Raw genomic sequence first — 25,183 nt, 5'->3', positions numbered from 1 at the left:
CTACACCTCTCTTTGGTGCGCGCTGACTATTTTTCTTCCCCCTGCTGATTTTGCCGATGTGATTACAGAGCGAGTGATATAGTGGGAGGAAGGACAGGGAGGGAGGGTGATGTGGAGGAAGCGGGGAAAGAGCTGGAGAGGGAGAGAGGGGGAGGGGGAGAGAGAGAGAGAGAAGAGGGGGAGAGAGAGAAGAGGGAGAGAGAGAGAGAGAGAGAGAGAGAGAGAGAGGGGGGGGGAGGGAGGGAGGGAGGGAGGGAGAGAAACAGATCTTTGATCATGCTGTGCTGCTTCCTCTCTCCATCTAATCAGCTTGGACGCCGTCCAAGGCCCCCCTACTCTGAGGTAGACTAGATGTGTGTGTGTGTGTGTGTGTGTGTGTGTGTGTGTGCTTTTGACTTAGTGTGTTGGAGAAAATATGTTGGGAGAACATGTCTCACAAAGACTGAGGTATGTATTTGTGCGTTTGATGGTGAAATAGACTAGCGTAATTTTGTGTGTGTGTGTGTGTGTGTGTGTGTGTGTGTGTGTGTGTGTGTTGTAACACCCGTGTATGATCTCTTAATTGCCCTGTTTCCAGACAGACTGGAACAGTATGTACACAGCGGAGTGTACATACTGATCCGTCTGCAGTTAATGCACATTACATTGATCTGTGTGTCGTCACTGACCCCACGGCCCCATATGATGGTATGATGGGGTCGAGCTGCTCAGCACCTCTCACCTCCCTACAAATAATCATTTATTTTTTTCTGGGGGAGTTTTCTCCTTTTTTTATACTTCAGGTTTTGTTTTAAAAATGAAGTTACAATTGTAGGACGCTGGCATGAAAAAAAAGAGAAAGAAAATCCCTCCATGCATTATCTTTAACCGCTTATCCTGTTCAGGGATGGGGGGCCGAGGGGAGGGGGGGGGGGGCAAAGACTACCGCATAGAGACAGACAACCATTCACGCTCACAGTCACACCTACGGGCGGTTCAGAGTCATCACCTGACCCAGACTGCATGTCTTTAGACTGTGGGGAGAACGGGCACCGTTTCATTTCATTAATTAACACGCAGCACATTCATAATGCTTTGCACTCGACACACACACACGTTAACATCCAGCCTGTCTCGAGACGTAATACATTAATATAAAAATCCTGAGATTAGTCTTCGTTGCTCTGTGGAACTCTGACATCTTCCTCCAAACCCAACTCCAGGCAGCAACCAGTATGAATCAGTGCAAGATCTTTGAACTTCCTCGTCGCATAATTAACTTAAAACAGGTCGGTCAGGAATCTGAAAATGTAGTCAACAGCGTCTTACTTCAATTTGGGGGAATAATTACGCTTTCGGAACTACGGTTTCCATCATTTAGGGGGCTTTGGTGGATGTAAACAGGAAGTATAATGTCGCCATGTTGTTAGCTGGCGGCAACAACTTGAGCCATGTGTTGTTTTTTTTGTGTATACCCAATCAGAAGATCCCGTTTGCGGCGCACAAATTGATGCAGGCAGACGTCTTTCCCTGGATCACTCAGCTGATCTGAACACAGCTCGGTCACAAGCAAACTACCCGGAAGCGCTCCAGCTCCCATTGATACTTAATGTCACAAGTAGCAAACAAATCTTGACTATGAAATAGTGTTTGGTGTGTGTGTGTGTGTGTGTGTGTGTGTGTGTGTGTGTGTGTGTGTGATTACGTGGTCTGATCTGATCTCACACACTCTGATGCCATCTACTGTCACATCTGGAGAAGTGGAGCTCAGCCGTCTTTCTTTCCTCTGGGTTTCAAGCAGCTTTGAAAGCATCAAAACATAGATGCAGAAATCAAACTGGCAGATACAAAGTAAACCCTATTGTTTTCTTTCTTTCTTTCTTATTATCAGCAGATCCCATAAAAAGACCCAAAACAGACAAATGAAATTGAAACTGGTTAGTACAGTGAGAGATAATGAATTGCCTATCATTTAATTAATTAACCAATTAATCGGTAAAGTCATTTATTCAGCAAAGACACAAAGTATTTTCTGCTTCCAGCCTCTCGAGTTTGAAGGTTTTTCTCTGTTTTAAATCCCTTGAATTAAACGTCATTTCTCACAATTTACTTATTAACATCAAAATATACTTTTAAACACCAAAGTGAAAGTACTCCTAATGCAGAATGGTCCATGAATAATATCAGAATAAGATAAATTATTACTGCTGCATTGTTGTATGCATGACTTTAATGTTTAGCCGCTAAGATATAGCTCCTTTTAACTACTTAATATACCTCATAATTAGGCTATATACTACTGAATAATACATTACAGTTTATTAGTTGATGTATATTTTGTATTAAGAATCTAGAAAGTAGCCTAACTAGAATCTAATATTGTCAAATAAATGTAGTGAAGTGCAATATTTATATATTATGATGAAGTGGACTAGAAGTAGAACGTTACATAAAATGCAAATACTCAAGTGACCCAGCTTGATGCATTTCATTTATATTGTACACATTTTTTCTTCCCGGAGAGCTTGAGCCCGAACCCTCCTAGAGGGTCCAAAGTCCCGCCCACCAGAGTCTCACAAAGTCCCGTGGGAAGCACTGCGCGCAGTTGTATAAGTACACAAATGCATTGTGTGCATTTTCGCTAAGTATAGGACTCAATCTTCAGGGACTCAGCCTCTCCTCATAAGCAGCTGTTTTCCACTTTTTAATCCAGTGGTCATGCTAAATGATGCGAGCACAGCCTGTAACAGCCAGGCTCTGTGCAGGAAACCAGGTCAGCTCAGGTCACATGTGCGGTAGACCACCGGTGTTGTGGTGACTCTGGTGCCCTCCTCTGGCTCTCTCTGCTCCTCGCATGGTGATACGCATGCAGCTGAGGTGGGGCAAAAAAAACACGTGACGTAGTTGTTGTTTTACTCGTACAGGAAGAGTGGCAGATCTTGTTTTATTAGTGATATTATAGCATAGTTGTTTTTTTTTTAAAATCTAATAGTGAGTTGACACATTTTTAAAGGATTCTTCTGACACAGCCGCTAAACCATGACCAGACTAATATTTTAATCTCTGGCAAGTGTCCACGGTGTTAGCAGGATAATCCGCTCCGAAGCCTGCACTCGTGGAGACATGGCACGGCTAATAATGTTTAAAAACGAGGAGGAGGGCATCGTTTTCATGACTTGCACAACATTACTAATAAAAGCCTGTTTAGTAAGACCCAAAGTATTCAGCTCGTGCTGCAGTTTCTTTTGATTTGATTTGACTTCACTGGTAAAGACATCACATCATGCTCAAGTCAGCCAGTCCCCGGTCAAGTGTCCTCCATAGTCATGGTACACAAAAAAATTGTGTTAGAGTTATTGAATTATCAATCAATTATCATTAAGTCCTCAAAGTTTAGGTGCAGTTTTAGAACATTTGAACGTCTGGAACTGATACAAACCATGATGTGCTTTTCACATTGTCCAGTGTTCCTGTTTGTAAGGCTGGTGTAGCAGGTATGATGTTGACCATGCTAGCATGCTAGCATTTGGTATTTATCACTTAACAGCTAAGGCTGATGGGAATGTGATGAGTTTTGCAGGCGGCAACCTCCGGGTCTAAAAAATGAAGCCAACGTAAAAGTGTCTTAAACTTGCATTCTTTCTAGTGGCCATCAGGGGGCGACTCCTCTGGTTGTATTGAAGTCTATGAGAAAATGACTCTACTTCTCTCTTGATTTATTCCCTCAGTAAACATTGTAAACATGAGTTTATGGTCTCAATCTCTAGTTTCAAGTCTTCTTCAATACAGCCTGATGTTCATTTAGTACATTATGATCCATTTAGAGTCAAACAGACCATAAAGCAGAGTATGCTTTAGGGCGGGGCTACCTTGTGATTGACAGGACGCTGCCAAGGCGTTGTCCATGTTTTTGTCTTGTGTTTTCAGTTCATGAAAGTTAGTTGTAACATTTCTGTCGCCAAAAAATGTCTTTTTTTGAGCGTTGGGACCAAAAACCAAGATGGCGACGGCCAAAATGCCGACTTCTAGGCTTCAAAATGGTCCACAATGCAATGGGTGACGTCATGGAACGTAGGAATAAAAAGTTGGCCTGATGGAGCAGAGGATCCCGAAAAGTTGTATTAAATTCGTCTTGAGGGAGACATGAATGTCTGCTTTCCATCCAACAGTTACTGAGACATTTTACTTCACCTCAGGATGGTGCCAGGGGAAAAATCAAGGTGACCACCAAAGTCACTGTCCTCTGGGGAGCATGAATGTCTGTAGGAAACTTTATGGCAATCTATCCAATAGCTGTTGAGATAATTAAGTCTGGACCAAAGTGTTGGACCCGTCGACTAACAACAGACGTCGCCATCCCGAGAGCCTAGCTAGCTGACTACAAGCATTTCAGAAATCCTTTAACCCACCTGGCTTGTGTCAGAGAACGACACTTTCCTTTATTCTCCCCTTTTTTATATATCTTGAGGCCCCAACATATGTTTGGAATTTATTGTTTTACCTGACTTGCATGTCGGATAAAACAACATTTTTCTTTTGTCCTTATTGTTTTAGTAAGGCTGCAAAATTAGAGCATGAACAGGTTTTTATTACCAATTGAAAAATATATAATGTGATGAAACCACTACAGTCCGGCAGAGAAGCGTACGTTTGCCTTTACGGTTTCCCTGCATGGTCCAACTGTAGCTGTGATAGCTTTAGCCATAGAGGAGGAATTTAAAAAACCTGCGGAAAAAAACATGATAATTGTGGAGAGCAATTTACCCAAAATTCCTTTCAGAGGACTTGTAAGTAGCTTACAGTAAATTAGATTTGCTGGAGTATGTCTCCTCTAATAGGCGCTGGATTGTAGTGGCGAACACAGGGGCTGTATTGTGAAAGCAGAGCAGCCTCTGTGAAGTCCGAATCAAAACATGTAATGAGGAAATTGAGGACTGAACCGAAAGAAAGGGTCTGACCTGTGGAGTGTTGTCTCTTTGAGTTAAAGATGATTGCAGATGATTTCTCACTCTTAAACCCATTCGTGCCTTCTTTCAAAAGAATTGTAGCAATTTTTGGTCATCCGAAATTTAAATCTGTCCAAATACCTGTAAAGCTAAAAGCATTCCCAGCAGCCTCAGCTGCCGCTGAGTCGTGTTAGCATGCTAACGCGCTAACCTGAGACGGTGAAGATGGTCAACATAATACTTGTGAAACATCAGCTTGTTAGCATTGTGATAGCGAGAAAAATAGGTTTTGAGCTTTAAAGGAAATAAATGATTTAATATATATCCAAAACAGCTTCCCTATATTTACTACACCTCTAATGTTATATAATCCTATTCATTTCAAATGTAACTTTTCATTGTGTCCATGTTAATGTCACTATGTGTCTGTTCTCACTTCTCTCTCTGCCCCTCCAGCTCTCTTATGCTTCCACTGATGTCCCGCCCGCCGTGCTCCTCTCAGCCAACCGCTGCCCAGATTCTCAGATGGCTGTCTGTTGAAGGGGCCGCCGGCGAATGCTGAGCAAGCTGGCGAGGTCGAGGTCCGCCTCATTGTCCTGTGATTGGCTGCCGGACGGGACCAAGGCTACATGGAGCCAATGTCCAACAAGCAGGATAGCAACTCATCAGAGGGAGACGAGAAAGGGTGAGAGTGTGTGTGTGTGTGTGTGTGTGTGTGTGTGTGTGTGTGTGTGTGTGTGTGTGTGTGTGTGTGTGTGTGGTGTGTGTGTGTGTGTGTGTGTGTGTGTGTGTGTGTGTGTGTGTGTGTGTGTGTGTGTGTGTGGACCAAACCGTGATGGATGCTACATCTGCATGTGTGTGTGTCCTTCATCTTTGACGAAAGCTTAAAAGGAAAGCAGAGATTAACAATGGATTGACAGAATTGATAGATGAAAGAATACCTGTAAGGATGGAGGGATGGATGCATGAACAGATAGATGGACGCATTAATGGATGTATGGACAGATGGATGAATAAATGGACGAATGGAGGAGGTGCATCAACACAAGTTCACATCATTTGAATCAAGCACTTCACAGAACTACTGCGTGTATATATATATATATATATATATATATATATATATATATATATATATATTTAATGTTATATATATTTATGAATATATATAAGGGGGACAGAGGTATGAATGCATCAGAGACTTGATGCTTTAATGAAAGGGAGAATAGAAAAAGAACAAGCACTTGTGCAGCGTGAGCTTTATAAATAGAGAAACGGGCCGGATCGCTGGGAGGGAGGGTTCAGTGTATTTAGTGTATTTTTTTTTTTGAGAGGTAAGACAGAACACTCTGTCACGCTGCCATCTGTGCTCTCTCCATTTCTCCGGCACGTGCAGTCACACACACACACACACACACACACACACACACACACACACACACACACACACACACACACACACACACACACGACACGCGCGCGCACGCACGCACATGCTGCCCTCACCGTTTCATTGAATAAATTCACACAGGCCGAGTTTGGACCGGATGAAGAAGTGAACACAAACGCTGAGCCTTTTAAAAAAAAAAAAAAAAAAAAAAGCATACAAGGCCCACTAGCAAGGTTCGGTCCGAGGTCCTGCCCACCGAAGTCTCACAAAATCCTGTACTGATTTGGTGACCCCTCGATTTTTGGGCTCTGACCAAGGTTCTGCAGAGTGCGTTCCATTTGCAGCCTCATTTGAGGAGATTGGGTCACGTCATTGAACATGCAGATGTGCACATCTTTTTTTTCTGTACGTGTTGAATGTCAATACAGGTAGTGTGTGTGTGTGTGTGTGTCGTACAGCCGTGTGTGTGTGTGTGTGTGTGTGTGTGTGTGTGTGTGTGTGTGTGTGTGTGTGTGTGTGTGTGTCGTACAGCCGTGTGTGTGTGTGTGTGTGTGTGTGTGTGTGTGTGTGTGTGTGTGTGTGTGTGTGTGTGTGTGTCGTACAGCCGTGTGTGTGTGTGGATTAGTGGAGTGCAGGGAGCCGGATTAGGAGCAGTGAGGGCAGATGGATGCCACAGAAATCAGAGGACAGCTCAGGACGTCTCGATATGTGACATCAACAGGGGGGATTGTCGCTTTTGTTTAGGTGCGCATGTGCGTGTGTGTCTCTCTCTCTCTCTCTCTCTCTCTCTCTCTCTCTCTCTCTCTCTCTCTCTCTCTCTCTTGTCTCTCTCTCTCTCTCTGTCTCTCTCTCTCTCTCTCTCTCTCTCTGTCTCTCTCTCTCTCTCTCTCTCTCTCTCTCTCTCTGTCTCTCTCTCTCTCTCTCTCTCTCTCTCTCTCTCTCTCTCTCTCTCTCTCTTCTCTCTCTCTCTCTCTGTCTCTCTCTCTCTCTCTGTCTCTCTCTCTCTCTCTCTCTCTCTCTCTCTCTGTCTCTCTCTCTCTCCTCTCTCTCTCTCTCTCTCTCTCTGTCTCTCTCTCTCTCTCTCTCTCTCTCTCTCTCTCTCTCTCTCTCTCTCTCTCTCGGTGTCAATGAGCACGCACGTGTTCTTGAGAGCGCTGCCTCATGCCGTGACCCCTCCCCTCTGTGATTTCTGAGTCACAGAGTGCTACACACACACATTCATGAACAAGTTGACGCACACACAGAGATGTTGATGCAGAACTTCACATAGCCTGGAGTAGAGGATGCTGAATAGAATTTGGTGTGTGCGTGGGCGTGTCAGTGTGGAGCCTCTGATTATTTCAGGAGACAGTCGGCTTCCACCATTGCAATTCAATTAGCATCGAAATAGAAGGGCAGTAAGTGTGTGTGTGTGTGTGTGTGTGTGTGTGTGTGTGTGTGTGTGTGTGTGTGTGTTTAGGAGCTTTATTTTATAATGCAAAAGAGACGGGTTGTTGTGCCGTTTTGCGGTGAGAGCGTCTCTGTATTTTTGCAAAGCAGAATACTAATCAGCGTTTTTTTGGGGGGGTTTTCGGAGCTTGTTTCAAAAAAGCACGATTGTTTAATTCATCTGAAGGAATATATTATTTCGATGCAGGTGGAGTCTTATAGCTTTTCATCGATTTATGAATCCAATGTCCAGTTTGAGTCTTTTCACAAGCAACTTTTGACTAGTTCCATATCGGAGTGGGATTGATGCGTTTGGTTCGCTATTCATTGTGCACAAATGAAAGCAGAAAAATAAAAACGTTGACATTTCATTTTTTTTCCCGCTCTGACTCGGCACTTATCTACTGTGCACACAGATCCCTTCACCTCCAGTTTATTTCACAAGGTTTGAAAAACACTTTATATATTTTTATATTTTCTGAGAAAGTGACGTCTCTGTAGAGCTGCAATGGACCAATGGGCTTTATCCTTACCGAGGCCTTGTCCTCAGGTAACCCCTCTGTAGTCGCACGTTGAGTTTAGCAGCTCAGGCGAGTCACAAGCCTCTTGACCCGCTAGTGTGTGAGACACGGGCCAATAACCAAGTGTTGAGGGATTAAGCAGATTCCTTGCAGAATTGTTAGACAGTTTTTTTAAAAGTATGTGAATTGAAGCAGCAGACAGGATTCTGCGCATTCCTCTTCATCTGGCGCCTACGTTACCCACAATGCAACTCGACCGCCGACAGTTCAGTCGGACATATGTGGGGTTTTTTTGCTCGTAGCAGCTAACGTAGCCTTTAGCCTCAATAGCAGAGCTGAGCAGCTGGCTTGCAGGAGTCTGGTAGCTTCTTTCCAACTCCACAACACCAGACTTTTTTTTTCCATCTTCTAACTGGTCTTCCGACCCGACCGACTCACATGGTACGATTTATCGGATTTCGCCCTGCCGATCATGTGTCACACAGCTGCAGGCAGGATTTCTTCTCAATTAAATGTAATGCCAGCATGTCATTTCATTTCAGCGTGACAGTTGTCCATCACATGGGAGCGTGTGTACATCATTTTATTTATTTTTTTAAACAAATCAAAAAGCAACAACCGTCGGTCCCATGTGTTCCCTCTCGCACTCTTTGTCCTCTCTTTGGGACCCATGACTGCGAGGAATGCCACGCGCACCATCGGCGCCACCCCCGAAGTCAGTTGCCGGCCTGACAGCGCTGCCGGCCACGTAACCGCTCCCTCAACATCAGCGAGACCGAGCAGGGGGCTGGCGGATATTACAGGGGCGAGCATTCCTCCATTAGCAGGGAGACGAAGTCAGCGCTTTTATCCACCTATAGCATCTACGCCCAGGAACCGTGGTTAGCATGACACAGGCATGAGTTCGTGGAAGTTCTACGACTGTTACAACGGAGATCATCCCCAGTGCACCACGACCTTCTAGGACCGTGTCACGGTCTAAAACCACGAGCGCCTCCAGAGGTTCAATGGCGCTGACTTTCTTCCACCCAGTGCATCCTCAACATCATGTGAGCAGCTACAGTCAGCTCAGCGAATAAATAATCTCAGTCTTTTGGGTGGCTCTTCTTCTGATTGGACCGGGATTCAGGCCCAGGGCATTACCGCTGCATTTTACATCAGAGACAAGAGACAAAGTGACACATAACTCTTCAAATTTGAGTCCATCACAAGGGTGTTGAAAATGTCCGGTTCAATAGTCAAAGAAACCGGTGATGTGGAGGCCAACATATTGGGACTGGAACCCGAGGCACATCAGTCCCCTCCGTTGTTTCCGGTCCCAAAAGTCGCATGGTTGGTCTCCATGAAGAGCACCTGAGCGAAGTTTGTCACGTGATAAAACTGGCAGAAAGCAATCCGAGATCCAGCTTTGTTGGAGTGGAAACCATCTGCGCCAAAAACTAAAGTTACCCTCGTTCCCAGAAGGTAATAATCCAAACAATCCAAACAATCCAAAGTTGAGGCCAAGCGATCGGCTGGAACGCCACACTCTGTGGCCAAATGTGGGGATCGGTCTGGAAATATGGATTTTTACTTCTGAATGATTGAATGCCGATAGACAACACTGACATAAGACCCTCTGTGTTTGTTTGTGTAATCTTTAGAAGTGATTTAACGCTGACTGGTTACAGCCACGGAGAGAGGGTGGATTAGTGTTTGGCATTACTCTACCAACTGTTACCTAGTGTCCATTGTGACAGCAGCCACGTGACGTTGACCGGGCGCTGAACCGCTGCTCGATCACTCTCGATAAGAGCATCTCCCAAATGTAAAAGCAGCGGCTTTCTTTCTTTTCTTTTTTTTGCTTTTTTCTGCTTTTCAGCCAGCCAAGCGTCTGACTGTTAGCTGACCTTGGGGAATTCACCTCTGAAATAAAGGAGTGGTAAGAAAGGAGACAAGGAAGGGCGATAAGATGAATCCACAGTAGAATATTCACCCTTTGAATAAAAGGGACATTTTCTCTGACTATTCCTCCCACATCCCGGATGATTGAGGGATTAGTTTTTCATTTTATTCCCAGTTGGTTGGCTGGGATTCTTTCTCTTGTCAGGCTATTTTAGTAACAGCAACGTTTGCAAAAGGTCATTTATGAACCTGAATTGCAGAGAAAACCAGGTGTGTATTTGAGACAGGCCTTCAAATATTTTAGTAAGATGTCGACCTGATCCTCATTTTAGCTACCTAGTGGCATGGGTCAATGGACGCCAATGCTGGTCAGTCCATCCACTAGTTAGTTGAGATATTTCGGTATGAACCAGACATTTGTGATCCCCAGAGGATGAAGTCTACTGACTGGTGATTGGTTGACTGCTCCCGTAGCACCACCATGAAGCTCACGATTGTGGATTTCAGTGAAAAGTTTTCAGTTTTGAAAAATATCGGATGGGTTGCCATGAAATTTGGTTCCCCTTTTAAGATGCTTTTTTTTTTTTTTTTTTAAATCTAGCGCCATCATGAGGTCAAATTTTTGTTAAAAATTCAAAAGTCAGGGCAGCAAAGTGGCGAGAATGACTTGACTCACGATGTTGATGTATCGATGGGATTCGTGACGATGCTGAATATGAGACGTTGTAGTGAATACGTGCATTTTTCGTTGGCAGCCTGGCAGTGATTTGAATACTGTTACTTGAGGATGTAGAGTATTTCTCAGCGAGCTGTGCGGCTTGTTAGCCTGAGATGAACCCCGTTATTGTTCATGGTGGTTTTAAATCCAGCCGTAACCGCGGTCTCCACAGTAACTGGCTATGATGACACTTGGTGGATCACCGAGATCACAGTGCACTCTAATTCAATTGATGAGGTATCAAGCATCTCTTGTGTCCTCATAAGACCTCAGTCAGCCGTACTGGGGTGACTGCGTTAATCTGATGTTATGTAATCTAGTTCACATTAAAGCTTAACTGAGTTTGGATGTAGAGAGGCCAGAACTTTGTTTTGTTTTGTATTGTTTCCTCCTGGAGAGCAAAATAGAAGGAGAAGAATAGAAGGGAGAAAGTGACAGTGAGTGAGATTGTAAAAAGAGAATAATAACAAGGAGAGATAGAAGAATCGAGAAAGGAAAGGAAGCGATGGAGAGCAAGAGGGGTTGTACAGGGTAGACCAGATGATAAGGTGTGTTGTGATGACAGTAAGCATAACACCAGGGGAGGAACTACACGTGCACACACACACACACACACACACACACACACACACACACACACACACACACACAGACAGAGACAGACAGAGGGGGGGACGGGGAGAGCTGGGGGAGGCTGGACGAGAGCAACTAGAAGGGAGGGAGTGAGAGGTGGGGGGGGGGGGATAAACAGAGTAGTCGTTCCTCCCAGCAGCCAGTCTGAGGCAGAGAGCCACTACTGTCTCAGATATCTCAGCTGATAGCAACAGCTCCAGGCTGCACTCGACTCTTACTGTACTTCACTGTGATGGACTTGAGCGCTCGGGTCACCGGGGGGTGGGTTCGGCGTGGCGGTGGCCGGGGGATTTAAGGACCTCCTCCTCCTCCTCTCAGTGGTTCATGGATCAATGAAAGCTTATATTAGCTGCGAACGCTCAGGCTTTCTGCTTTTGAAGAAGCGGATCTGTTGCAATACCAAACAAACGGAGCCACGCGACCGCACACGTGCACCGACACTCAACTAGGCTGTTGGGAGGCGGAAACGGTAGAAAAGAGCCTCTGGGGCGACGTGCTTCTGCTTCTTCCTCTTCCTCTTCTTCTGACACTCCTGCCAACTGAGCAGCATGCACATCCTACAGCCGTACTGCATCAACAGGTTGGTGTGTTTGAGTGAATGTATTGTTGCTGCGTGCGTTAGAAGTGGGTGTGTGCTGCCGCTGGCGTTCATATGCTCTAGTGCATGTTTACAGCAGATAAAGTAAGAAGTAAGTGTGTGTGTGTGTGTGTGTGTGTGTGTGTGTGTGTGTGTGTGGTGTGTGTTGAGTTAAGAGAAGGCTGGCCTCTGTGTCGGTTTGTGTTATTGTCCCTGCTGACAAACGTAACAGTCGTCCACAAATTGGATTTCCAAAAGATTATCACGTTTATGTACTTTAATATAATCTCTGGAATTCTCAAATAAAACATGGCTTTTCATGAACTGATTTGTTGTACTCTTCATGAACTCCCTTAAACTGGTACATCATGTTCATTTGGTGAGATTAGTGAAACAGAGCGTGGTGCCTAACCTGTAGAGTGGGAGGGCCTGTAGCAATCAACTGATGTAAATGTGCCTGTTTCCTTTCTTTTCATTGTGTGGGAGGTGATATCAGTTGTTAATGCATGTGATTCTTAACACTGAAGCTTTTGTTAAAGCCGCCACACCGCAGCATCTTCCAGCTGACGATGTTTCAGCTGATGCCCTCTGGACGGAGCCTGTATCTGCATTTGTTGCAGCTGTAGCACCATGTGTTCCTAGGATGGAGGTGTTAAAGCCTCTAATTGTACGGTTTTAATGAAATTATAGCACCATTCAAAGCTTTGTGGCAGCATTTATTGCTGTGTAGCCAGTGGGTTCACGCACACGTGCACTAAAATGCACGTGCGCGTGTAAACAAAGAACAGAGAGATTCGGATTAGAACGCAGGTAGACATTCCTCCACTCAATCAACTAGTTGTTTGCTGCTATATTAATGCTCTGAATATTGAATTGCTCCATTCAAATAAAAATACAAGAGCAGAAGTGTACAGAATGGATGTAACTGTGTGTGTCTGAACTAACGTAAGTTCCAAACGTTAGCATGTCCGGCTACCAAGCTAACTACACACAGTAGTAGTCCTGGAAACATTCAAAACAATCAGCCAGAGATGGTGACCCCATGAAGCTAACGTTAGCTTAATTAGCTAGCTAAACTCCGGCCATCGTTGTCTTTGTCGAAGTGAGGCAAAAGAGAGGACAAGGCTCAGCAGACAGAGCGCTTTAGCTTCTTTCAATCATTTTTTTCTGGTTATCCATCCCAATATTTGCTCGATAAACCCACTGAGAACAAAACATCAGTCAGACAAAGTTGGCAACCAGCTGGTGAACGTAGTGGAGTATTTAGCACCTGGTGAGTAAGATATTTCCTTGATGAAATGGAGGAGACCAAAACGGAGCAAAAATAGTGAGAGTGAATGCTGGACTCGCATGTGTCGGGTGGACATTACTGAAATTCTAAGACGATGACAATGTATCTGAATCTTCTTCATGTGCAAATGGGTGACTGTTTGCTAAAATGTTCACCATAAAAACATTATATACGGTGACCGATGTTGTGTTTTCAGCTTGTTCTGCTGCCAAAAAATAAGCAAGGCAGCTTTTGATTGCAAAGAGCTCATCAAATCGCAGTATTTAAAGATGTCCACGTCTTTTCAATGTAGAACGTAGTAGACTGTGTGTGTTTTTGTACTCGCTATATGTCTAGTTTGTAATAATAAAGTGTTTTTGTACTCGGTATATGTCTAGTTTGTAGTAATAAAGTGTTTTTGTACTCGCTATATGTCCTCTTTGACACAATAATTATTTTGATTGGCGTCTTTGCATAAATGGACTCCAGACCGCCGACGTTTACGTGCTCACCACCATCCGATGAATTTAATTAATGACCTCATGTTGTGTAAACACTGTCAGCACTGTCACAAGCTCCATAAACTATTGAATTAATAGAGGCAGTATGATAACGTGTGTGTATCTGTTTCGGTAGCTCAGCTCAAAGTGATCAGAGACCGGAGCAGACAGTTTCCCACCATGTTACTGTCTGACCATGTGCACAGCAATAGAATTAATAAGTCTGCTCGACCGTGAAGAACAGCGAGAACAGAGAAAGAGACGTCAGAGCAATCTTTTTTTTTTCTACTTTTTTTTTTTTTTTGGGGGGGTTGGAAGAGGGAAGTGGATTTGACAGCCAGAGAGGAATGGAGGGAGGGAGGGAGGGAGGGAGGAGAGTGGTGTTACCTAATACTGCTGATGGAAGTTTAGAGAGGAGAGGATAACAGAAATGTCTGGAAGAAGAGAAAAAGGGAAAGTCGAGGGAGCATACAGTAAGAAATGAGGGGTAGTCAAAGTGGGAGGGACAGAGAAGAGAAGGAGAAAAGGGAAATGTGAATGGGTGAGGGGGGGGGCAAACAGCCAGACGTGGGGATGGACAGATGAAAGGGAAGAGAGAGAGAGAGAGAGAGGACGGTAATCCAAATCTGCTGCCGGGAGCAAAGGCAGACCCCATTCTGTGAGAGCGAGGAAAGAGGAAGGATAGAGAATTATAGAAGGAGGTGGGGAAGAGATGAGGGGAGGAATTATCTACACCCTGGTGTGTGTGGTCTCCATACGTGTTGGTATAGGCAGGATTCAGTCCTCATACCGAACGGACACTGAAAGCACAAGATGTGCTGGGCTGTGAATTACCTCTATACATCTTAACAATAGGAGATGTGACTGAAAGTGAAGAAATATATTTGTTGAAAAGCAAAAATGAATTCACGAATACAGCAACGGGGAAATGAGGGGCCATACGAAAAGAGAAAATTGATTCAGACATGCCTCCGGTCGAGTTGTTTCGCGGCGACTTATCTTCAGCCAAGCGGACTTTAATTAAGCATACATGCACTCCAGCAAGTCCTCAAGCAATCTCACACGAGTCCACTGCTTTTTGTAAGTTAGTGTTGAAAAGTTGAACTCGGTTACATACAGCGGGGCAACTTCTTAGCTCAAATCAGCCTCTGGTCACAGCATTTTGCATTAGTTGCAGATTGAGAGCAAAAAAAACAACAACCAGTTCGCTTAAAGCTTGATTGATTAGCATTTTCATACAAAGAGTGGTTGTGATATTCTAGTGAGGAATGTGTGTAGCGCTGTAGCTTCTTTTAGCTCATGGTCTTCGTTGGGCGGTGTTGTGTTTGCGGCTCGCTCTGCTGAGAGAGAATTGAGAATGGAATGACTTAAGTGGCTGATTGTTTTTCGCTCTGTAACATTGCTCTCATCCTTCCCCCCCCCCCCCACCCCCTCCTCCCGCCTCCCAGGTGGCCAGATGTGCCGAAAAGAAAGAGCAAGAACAGCCATTGTTCGCTGAAGAGCGTGTCAGGTGAGGATCCATCATCTCCTCCTTGGCCTCTTTGTGTTTTTGTCCCGTCCAAACAAGCAAGTGAACACAACTCGAGGTTCCCTCTGAGACGCTCAGTGTGTTTGATGTGCTGTGAGATCTGTTCAGTGCAGCCCATCACGGCGCTGATGGCTCCCCTGGGCCTTCAATGTCGTCCTAGGTGTGACTCCCGGGATAATCTCCTCCTCATCGTTTTATAGCAATATTATTTTCCTTCAGAGGCTTTGTTGGACTCAAAGGAGCTCACCTAGGCGACCAAAACCTGAGCTTAAGAGGTTTATCTGAGTAGATCTGCAGACAAGCCTATTAAGGTACACGACCAAGTACAGAACCACCAAAATTAATGTGATTTACAGTTTTTAAACTTTATTCAGCACATATTTTTACCCATCATTCATGACCAACAATTGTAAAAAAAAAAAAATCCTCAATGCTTTATCACAGATGAAAACAAATCCTCTCATTAAATAAAGGATCAGTATTTCTTAACCCTATAAAATACACTACTAAACGAAAGTATTACACATTATAATGTGAGTTCTAGCATTTCAGCCGATCATAATAGCAAACAAGGTTTTACACATTATTGATGTAAAGAAACCTGTCGGCGTTTATTTTTGAATCGCATATTGGGCCTGGAGAGAGTAAGGTCATCATCGACGGGTACGCCCGTAGTCCTTCAACATGCATACATTTCTAAGCCAAATGTGAAGGTCTTAACAGCAAACAATGAAGCAATAGGCATCAGGGCAAGAGCATATGTAACGCCAGACACTTACGGTACAGTTCTGCTTGATTTGGCCCAAAAACAACGTTTTTCTCTTGAAATCAGGGCCTACAGTATGTTTTTTAAGTTCTGGGAATTATACTTAAGAATGCCCTAAAGAGGCAACTTAGAAACATAAAAGTGCCTCCAAGTGAATAAAAGACTTATTTATGAAGTAAATTACCCGTTTCATACAGTGATTTAGCGTATTGGACGAGCAGCTCCTGACGATCACTTGATGAATCACATGTATGCTCTTAGTAGGAACAGACACAAGGATTTACCCCACGCACATCAGCCCAATTGATCATTCTTATCCAGTCATGTTTTTATTATGCCTTCATTTAAAGGAAAAAAATCAATAAAATATTTGAAAAATATTCATTTCTATTCCTTTGATCTTCTCCACAAGCAATTGACACATACAATAAACAACACATAGTATTCAACTGTTGTAAACAAGGATGAAATTGACTGAAACCAATAAATAAAATAACTTAAACACAAGATGATGTTGCTGATAGAGGATCACAGAAAATATCAGTAAAATAATGCTTTGTACCAGATTATGGAAGGTTTATAATGATTCAATTAAAACAAATCAAACAAATAAAGTGAAACACACTACACATTTATTATGATTGTTGAATACAATATATGTTTTAATGTGGCATGGAAAATGAATGTCTCAGTGAAAAACTATTTATTTAATAATCAAAAAACTGAATAACGTTAAAAGGTGTTTTTAATTTAACAATTTGTTTTGTATTTCACATTTGCTTTGTTTTCCAATCTTCCAATTAATAGTGACAGACAAAGAGACAGAATGCAAAGATTGCTACAGCAGTCACTGGTCTGAAGACTATAACTTAAAAGAAAGCTGCAAATTGTATGTAGAGTTACGTATTGTGAGTAAAAATAATTAAACATTTCACCTCTCAAGAGATATAAAGAAGCAAATTAAAAGATGAAAAGCATATTTCATGAACTCTGGGAATGTGTCTGTAAACCTCGTCAGCTGGCGTGTTGTCATGTCTGTGTGCAGAAAAGACTTCTTGGATACGTTCTATCCTTGGGGCCCCTATGCACAGGAGCTTGATTGAGGCCCCTGGTATAACACTCAGCCCCCTCCTCCCTCTCCTCCTCCACTCCCTCTACCCCCTCATCTCCTCCTCCTCATCGCCACCGCTCTCCTCCTCTTCCTTTCCGGCCCCTCCCCTTACCTCGTCATCCTCACCGTCCTTCCCGGCCTCCTCGGCTCACACTCACTGTTCATCCGTCTCTCATTTCCACCCTGTCTTCCTCTCCAACCTCCTCCTCCTCCTCCTCCTCCTCCTCCTCTCCTATAGCTCTTAGTGTCTCTGTTCCAGGGTACATCCCCAGCTACCTGGAGAAGGATGAGCCGTGCGTGGTGTGCGGGGACAAGGCGACCGGCTACCACTACCGCTGCATCACCTGTGAGGGTTGCAAGGTACAGTGCAGCATCCCCCTCTCACTGAACGATCAGATGATGAAGCCCCTCCCCCGAAACCAAGCATGTCCAATCGTAGCTTAGCAGTCGTACTCGGGCATGGCAGGCCTGTCAAGCTTTGGATTTCACCCATAGAATGTATGTAAGACGTGGACGTAGTCACCGTGATGTCACCAGTTGGTTTGTGGACTACGGTTTTGAAGCGTCGAGTTCGGCCATCTTGTTTTTTTGCTCAGTGACGCAAGGGGGTGGAGCTTATTACAACCCTGAACAAGACGTATTGAGGCAATTAAAATGTTACAATAAACTTTCATGAACTGAAAAACACACTATGAAAGGCTTAAAGTTCTAACACTAAAACACGGACAACGCCGTGGTAGCGACCCGTCAATCACAAGGTAGCCACGCCCTAAAGCATACCCTGCTTTATCGTCCGTTTTACTCGACATGAGATTAGATTTACTAGCTTTGCACTACATTACAAGAACAATGTTGTGTTTTCATCTACATGTCCTCTTATCAGCTGCTGACTTTTTGCCTGGAACATGTATCTTTAGCTTCAGCCATCAAGTGCACATTCACATCCACAAAAGAAGCATTTAATTAAATTCTGACAACAGCTAGATTAATGCTTAACAGAGGCCATGGCAAAATTCGATTGTGAACGCCTAGAGTCAGCTGACTCTGAGTGAAAACAGAGAGCGAGCTCATGAAAAGTTTTTCTTGGTTGAATTAACCAATTAAAGGCTCCTACAACAGCCTCTTGTGTCCAATTGTATTGGACCAAAAGACTTGGATTTGGACCAATCTTTTGACATGTCTTAGTTTGTCTCTCAAATCTTTCTGACTTCTGTACAAAGTGTCTGTGGCACTCAGCCTCAAGTCCACTGGCTCCCACTGAAGGTGTGAGTTGTTAAAAGTGGCTCAGTTATTTCTGAAAACAGCTGGGCACTGTAGATTTTAGCAAACATTATTCAAGCAAAGATAAATAGTGAATTTGTTGGGGACTATTTTCAGCCAAGGATGAAATAACTGCTAGTTGCCTAGAAATAGTTTTGGAACACAACCCTCTGTCTCAACAGCTTTCAACTCTTTGGAAGCAAATTCAACTGCAATACTCTACTGATATGAACAAGAGAAAACAGCTGCCTAGAAGTTGGGGAAATCTAATGTTAAGAGTGCTACAATTTGCAAAAAGTCTTTAAAACTAGAGTACCAAATAAAGAATACAGAACTCCAGTGATTAATTGACTGTAAGCTTTGCTGTCTACACTGATTATTATCATCCAGGATTTAAGGCCTAAAGCAAATTGAACTTTATTTTCCTGTTTTTTTTAAATTAATTCATACAGTTCTAACTTGACTGGAGGCCTCTTGATTGCAGTAGTCGGTGGCTGCTGGGCCGTGCTTTATTATCCAATTAATGGCACCCCGTAGAGCAGACAGTATGCAGTCCCTAAAAATGTCTTATGCCGCTCTCACACAGGAAATGAGGCACACTGAAATCCTGCTGTGGTGTTGAAAAGAAGAAATTAGCTTCAGGGGATTCACAAACCCATGAGAGTCTGAATATATTCAGAATCCGGATTATTGCCATGTAGATTTTACATAAAATAAAATTGCATTGGTGCAGAACAGAAACAAAGTAAGAGAAAATTAAGTTTAAAAAAAAAAAAGCAAGTATTGCAAAAATGATATCTGAATCAAAATGAAAGAGCTGTGCAGTGTTTTAAAGGTTGTAGGTTTGTGAGCAAATTTGTTCAAGAAATGTGCAAAGGTTCACAGTACGAAATAAAAAAAGAATATGTATCTCTTGTAAAGAGATAAAGTCGTGAAGACGTGCGTAAATGTGTCGGGGCTCAGCACTTACTTTTAAAAGTGGTTGCCAGGCTGGCATCTGGTTCTTTGTCAGCTGAATCAATTTGCACATTCGTTTGTGATGTTGACAAGTTCGTCATACTTTAAACCCCTCAGTCAAACAACTTGATCTGCTTCTCCATTGCCTCTAAAACAAATGCCTGTGCGTACGCAAGTAGCAAGAATTGGTTGCCAACTTCTCAAAATGGTTGGCAGTGGCAACCTGGCAACCCTTACTCCTCCTGCCAGAGGGGAGTGGTTCAAAGAGTTTGTGGGAGACAATCTTTCCTGCCTGCCTCAGGGTCCTGGAGGGACGGCAGATTGCAGCCGATCACCGTCTCCGCAGAGCAAATGATACTCTGCAGTCTGCCCTTGTCCTTGGCAGTGTCAGCAGCGTACCAGATGGATACGGAGGAGGTGAGGATGGTCTCAGTGATGGCAGTGTAGAAGTGCACCATCGTTGTCTTTGGCAGGTTAAACTTCTTCAGCTGCCGCAGAAGGTACATCCTCTGTTGTGCTTTTTTTTGATGAGGGAGTTGTTCAGTTTAAACTAAATGTGGGGTGATGATGATGAAGCCAAGGAAGCGAAAGGACTGTGCAGTGGCAACAGGGTAGTCACACAGAGTTGTGTGGGCAGGTGGGGCTGACTTTAAAATCCACAACCATCTCCACTGTCTTCAGAGTGTTGAGCTCCAAGTTGTTCTGACCACACCAGGTCACCAGATGGTCAATCTCCCACCTGTAGACGGACTCATCCCCACCAGAGATGAGTCCGTTTCAGGAGCTTGACGGAGACTGGAGGTGCAGCTGTTGGTGCACAGGGAGCAGAGCAGAGGGGAACCGGTGCTGATCGTCCCAGAGTCAGACACGTGTTTCCACAGCCTGGGTCACCACTCAGAGCGTGATTTCTAATCAAACTGCTCCCCCACTGTCTCGTTCAAAAGCGGTCACTAAGAGACGATCAGTCATGGCATCGCTTCATTACTTATTATTCTTGGCAATCAGGTTCCTGCCATGCAATCATCACCCTGCCATGTGATATGAGCCACTGGATGCACTTGTTTTATGCTGATTAAAAGGCAAGAACATGTAATTGGAGGATTTAATTTTGAGGCTATGGGGTTGCATATTTCCCTCAATCTCTTGAGTGCTCTTTCGCTCTTATTTCTTTAATTTTGTATTCCTTTATTTTACTGTTTCTCCCTTTTGTCTTTTCTTCTTCTTTCTCCATTTCCTTTGCTCTCTTCAGGGTTTCTTCCGCCGGACCATCCAGAAGAACCTCCATCCAGCTTACTCCTGTAAATATGAAGCCTGCTGCATCATCGATAAGATCACACGCAACCAGTGCCAGCTGTGCCGCTTCAAGAAGTGCATCGCTGTGGGCATGGCCATGGACTGTGAGTTAACATTAGATTATGTATTCTTATTGCTACTAGTATTTCTAAAGAGATCTATGGGGTTACGGTTGCTACTGTCACTACGCAAAACTATTTAATCCATGTTAGGGGCACATAATAAACAGTGTGCATCACATGTCGTTAGGATTTATCAATACTGCCACTCTTATCGGTTCTTTTTCATGACTAGATAATTGCTTTTTAACGTATTAGTTTAAAGAAAGAATAAATTCAAAACAGGATTAGAATGTTTTTATATTCTTAATTTAACAATAATTTTAAGATATGTGGCAGATTAATCTGATTAGTCTGAATACAGACAGCTTTTGTTTTAGCTTGTTGTAATTAGCCGAGCTAGCCGGCGGTGAACTACAGGGAGTGTGTGTGTGTGTGTGTGTGTGTGTGTGTGTGTGTGTGTGTGTGTGTGTGTGTGTGTGTGTGTGTTTTGGGAGTAGCTCAGTCCCGACACAGAGAGCAGAGGAGATGCTGCAGCATGATGACAAATTAACAGATGTTAATAAGTACCGATAAAAGAAACAATAACGTCTGAGCTGATCAATACTACGGTCTTTCGTGGGACTCTTCCGTCCAAAATCAAAAATACTCATCCTCTAGTGCTATTTATCAATTTAGATCGGCCGTAGAGATGTCTGCTTTTTATCGAAAATAATAGGATTACATGGCACTTCGCTTGTGGTGCTCAAAGCGCCAAAAAAATACATTCGGAAAACTCAACATCATTAATGTCTCTGTCTAGATATCATGACTCTGTTACTGAAGGTAATCCACAGACCTCGTTGTGTGCAGTTTCATGCAGGAACTATTTTAACCGTAGTTATTAGCCCCTCCCTAATCACATTTGTCTGCCTAGTTGAGGCGGAGCGGAATAACAGAGAACACACACACACACACACACACACACAATCTAATTCATTGATATTGATTTAGCGGTACAGCTGCTCTCGTGGGTAAACGAAATGGACGTTCCATTCCTTGTGATAATTTTGATGAATGACACTCAAATTTAATTATGATGGTTAAATTTCACAGCAGTTGGTCCTTTACATTTTTGTGCTGTGATTTGTTGCAGTGGAGGCGCAGCTAATAACTAGTAACCAGAGAAATAACGTTGGACATTGTGTCCATACAACATTTAGTATTGTGACCTCACATTTACATTGTTTTATATAATAACAGCTCTCTTAGTCCGTATGTTTGATTTTAGCTTTCAGTGTTACATCTGAGCGGGCATTCAGCTTCAGTTCTGAGAAAGCTGAATTTCCATATACTTTCTTTTGTATTAATCTAGTGTCATGCAGTCGATGTTCCTTTTTCACTGCATTAACTCGCCTTAATGTCCGTCTCCCCCCCCCGTCCCACCGATCAGTGGTGTTGGACGATTCGAAGCGCGTGGCCAAGCGGCGTCTGATCGAGGAGAACCGACAGAAAAGGAAGAGGGAGGAGATGGTGCGGACGTTGCAGACGCGGCCGGAGCCGAACAGCGCAGAGTGGGATCTCATCAGGATGGCAACGGAGGCCCACCGGCACACCAACGCCCAGGGCTCCAGCTGGAAGCAGAAGCGCAAGTTCCTGGTAAGATTCTAGTTTCTAAAGCAGACAGAGGCTTCAGGCAGAGAGCCGCTGCGTGATGATGAACGCAAATGTTTCACAAACAAGTCCATTGCAGCCGACGCGTGGGGTTCAATTTTACATCACGCTGGCCTGTATCCCCTGTGTTCTTTCAACAACGAAAAAAGGAGCAGCAGCAAGTATAAGAAAGCACAGCCCAAAAGAAGATCTATCAGTTTATGTGTACACTATATTTAGAATATTTTCACCGCTTCATCTTGCTGCCACACAGCTTTTTGAAGCAGCTATCTACGTTCTCTTCAAAGCCACGAGACTCCATAGACAAAAAAAACAGTCATTTTACCATCGTAGCACACAGGAGCTTCAATTTGATCTGCAGCATGGCAGCTAGAACATCATAATATTCGTATATCGACACATAGCATTGGGATAGAAACGTATGCAGCAGGCTCGGCTCCTGACTAGCTTTTGAGCTAAAAACTGGACCAACAAAAGTAACAAATTATGTCATATTGTCATGAATGGCCATTTAAATCGGGCTAGTCTTTAGGATTACCTCCCTCACACTCGCAGAATCTGTTATTCTGATTTGTATGAACTACTTGCAGCGTCCGCACAGTAGCTCATTCCTCCTTTTATGTCGCTCATTACTCCAAAAAAGCTCCGCCCACAGTTTGTCAAAAGTTGTTTCTGCTTCCAGCTGAAACGCACAAGAGATCGCTTTTTAATTTTCAAAAAGGAGCCGTTTGTGTGCCGCCCCATGTGAGTCGGTTGCACGTGCTGCATGTGCACGTGCTGCATGTGCACGTGTCTCCACCGCAGACGGTAAGCCTGAGGCAAATGTCAGATGGCAGTTACCGGCCAACCATTCCATAAGGAAAAGACAGTTAAGTTAACAGTCGACAACAGCTTTTGAAGGTCTGCTGGGATTCCGTTTTTTTTGGAGCAAGTGACACAGCAGGCTGGGCCAATCAGAGCACAGCTACTGACTGTTACTGTTACAGCAGCTTCACTGCTTCAGAGAGAAACAAGGACTGTATTAATCCTTCTTTGAGTTTTTATTTTAGACCCTTTTATCATCAGAATTATGTGTGCGAGTTTTCTTTTTTCGAGTTATCAAACTTTTAACATTGAGTTTAAACTGTCAACAGCATCAAAATGTCGGGTTTTTGCCTGTTTGGTCGTCATAACCGATATTCCAACAGCCGACTCAACTGTCCAGAATTCAGACAGGATCACAACCGTTTAAGAGGTGTTTCAGTTCAACGGGTGACCGTGTTAACTGGTGACTTTCAGCCGAACGTGTATGTGGTTACTCGTAGTAACTTGCAGAAATGGTCGGCGTAGATAATAAACGCGGATAAATATGTATATTGAAATTGATTAAAGGCTTTGTCGAGGACTCCTACATGTTCTGTTCGTGTTTTCAACAGCAACCTCGAACACATTGAGCCGAGAGTCACCAGTTAACACGGTCACTCGTTAAACCCAAACACCACAACGTCTATGGCTGGAGGCTGTTAATCGTGTTGACTACCGCTGGACTGCCCACTGCCTGCTCCTCTGTAGCCGCTCTGAGAGTGTGACTGGCCGGCGAGCTTTTCACCTCCAAAAAGGCAGATAACCACAAGTTCCCGTAAATTTCAGAAAAATTCAGTTTTTGTTCAACATTGAGAAGAATGATTCCACTATTTGTAGTATTTGAAAATCCATTAATGACGGCAGCCAGAATATAGTAACTTCCTGTCCATAATCTTGTATATAAAACATCAGTACATGATTTTACAGGCGTTACAGTTTGTTCTTTCCCTTCATCACAACATCCTGCCGTCGACCCCCAGGTTTCCCTCCAGTGGTCCATATGTTGCTTAAAGCCGTTTCCCTGTCTGCCATAGCTCTCGAGTTCAAAACAGGATGGTGTCACATACCTGCGTTAGGTTTCACTCAGCTAAGAGCGTCATGTGTTGCTTCCAGTCGGACGACATCGGCCAGGGTCCCATCGTGCCCACGTCTGACGGGGATAAGGTGGACCTGGAGGCCTTCAGCGAGTTCACCAAGATCATGACCCCGGCCATCACGCGCGTCGTTGACTTCGCCAAGAAACTGCCCATGTTCTCAGAGGTAGGTTCTGTGTGTGTGTGTGTGTGTGTGTGTGTGTGTGTGTGTGTGTGTGTGTGTGTGTGTGTGTGTGTGTGTGTGTGTGTGTGTGTGTGTGTGTGTGTGTGTGTGTGTGTGTGTAAATCCGTTTCAACATGCAAACATAGTTCCAGTCTGTTGCAGAAACTTGTGGGTGCTTTTCATCCGGAGCGCCGACGGGATATTGGGGCCATTGTAGAACAGAATATGGAGAAAAATCTGAGATTAAAGTGACAAATTTACAAAATAAAATCTCATTCAACTCATTTCTCTACATGTTGGGCTGTAGTAAGAGTCCATCAACATCTAAAGAGTTTGCAGGGCGGTGTCTTTGTTTTATTTATTTTTTTTAGCTTTTCCAAAACCAAAAGCACAAAGAGGGAACGTTCCAGGGCTGGATTATTAAACTGTATATTTATCTGCTTTTCTTGTAAGCTGCTATCGTTGGAATGTCCGGCTAACTAGCTCACTGCAGCAACGTGACTTGCTGTTACTTCCAGACCAAGGAGCACATCATTAACCACCTCCTCTGGGTCTACATGTTGAGTTTCGAAGTGAAAGCCCTGTTAATTAACAGCAAATCCGCCGTGTA

General features: G+C 43.9%; 1 protein-coding gene across 1 annotated transcript in view; it reads left to right on the top strand.

The window, feature by feature from the left end:
* Positions 1–24,576, top strand: part of LOC137892075 (thyroid hormone receptor alpha-like) — a gene marked incomplete at its 3' end in the record, with an annotated part of 42,279 nt that extends 17,703 nt beyond the window's left edge. The window contains exons 2-7 of the mRNA XM_068736976.1: positions 5,382–5,610; positions 15,295–15,356; positions 17,490–17,611; positions 20,718–20,865; positions 22,253–22,458; positions 24,430–24,576. Coding sequence (XP_068593077.1) covers positions 5,555–5,610; positions 15,295–15,356; positions 17,490–17,611; positions 20,718–20,865; positions 22,253–22,458; positions 24,430–24,576 — 741 coding nt within the window. The remainder of the gene's footprint in view (positions 1–5,381; positions 5,611–15,294; positions 15,357–17,489; positions 17,612–20,717; positions 20,866–22,252; positions 22,459–24,429) is intronic.
* Positions 24,577–25,183: the final 607 nt, after the last annotated feature.

This window comes from Cebidichthys violaceus, unplaced genomic scaffold (assembly GCF_023349555.1).
Source record: "Cebidichthys violaceus isolate CVI_PGR_0920_01 unplaced genomic scaffold, fCebVio1.0.p SCAF_75, whole genome shotgun sequence".
NCBI classification, from domain to species: Eukaryota; Metazoa; Chordata; class Actinopteri; order Perciformes; family Stichaeidae; genus Cebidichthys; species Cebidichthys violaceus.
The sequence above is the reverse complement of the archived record's forward strand: the minus strand, read 5'-3'. Positions and strand labels throughout refer to the sequence as shown.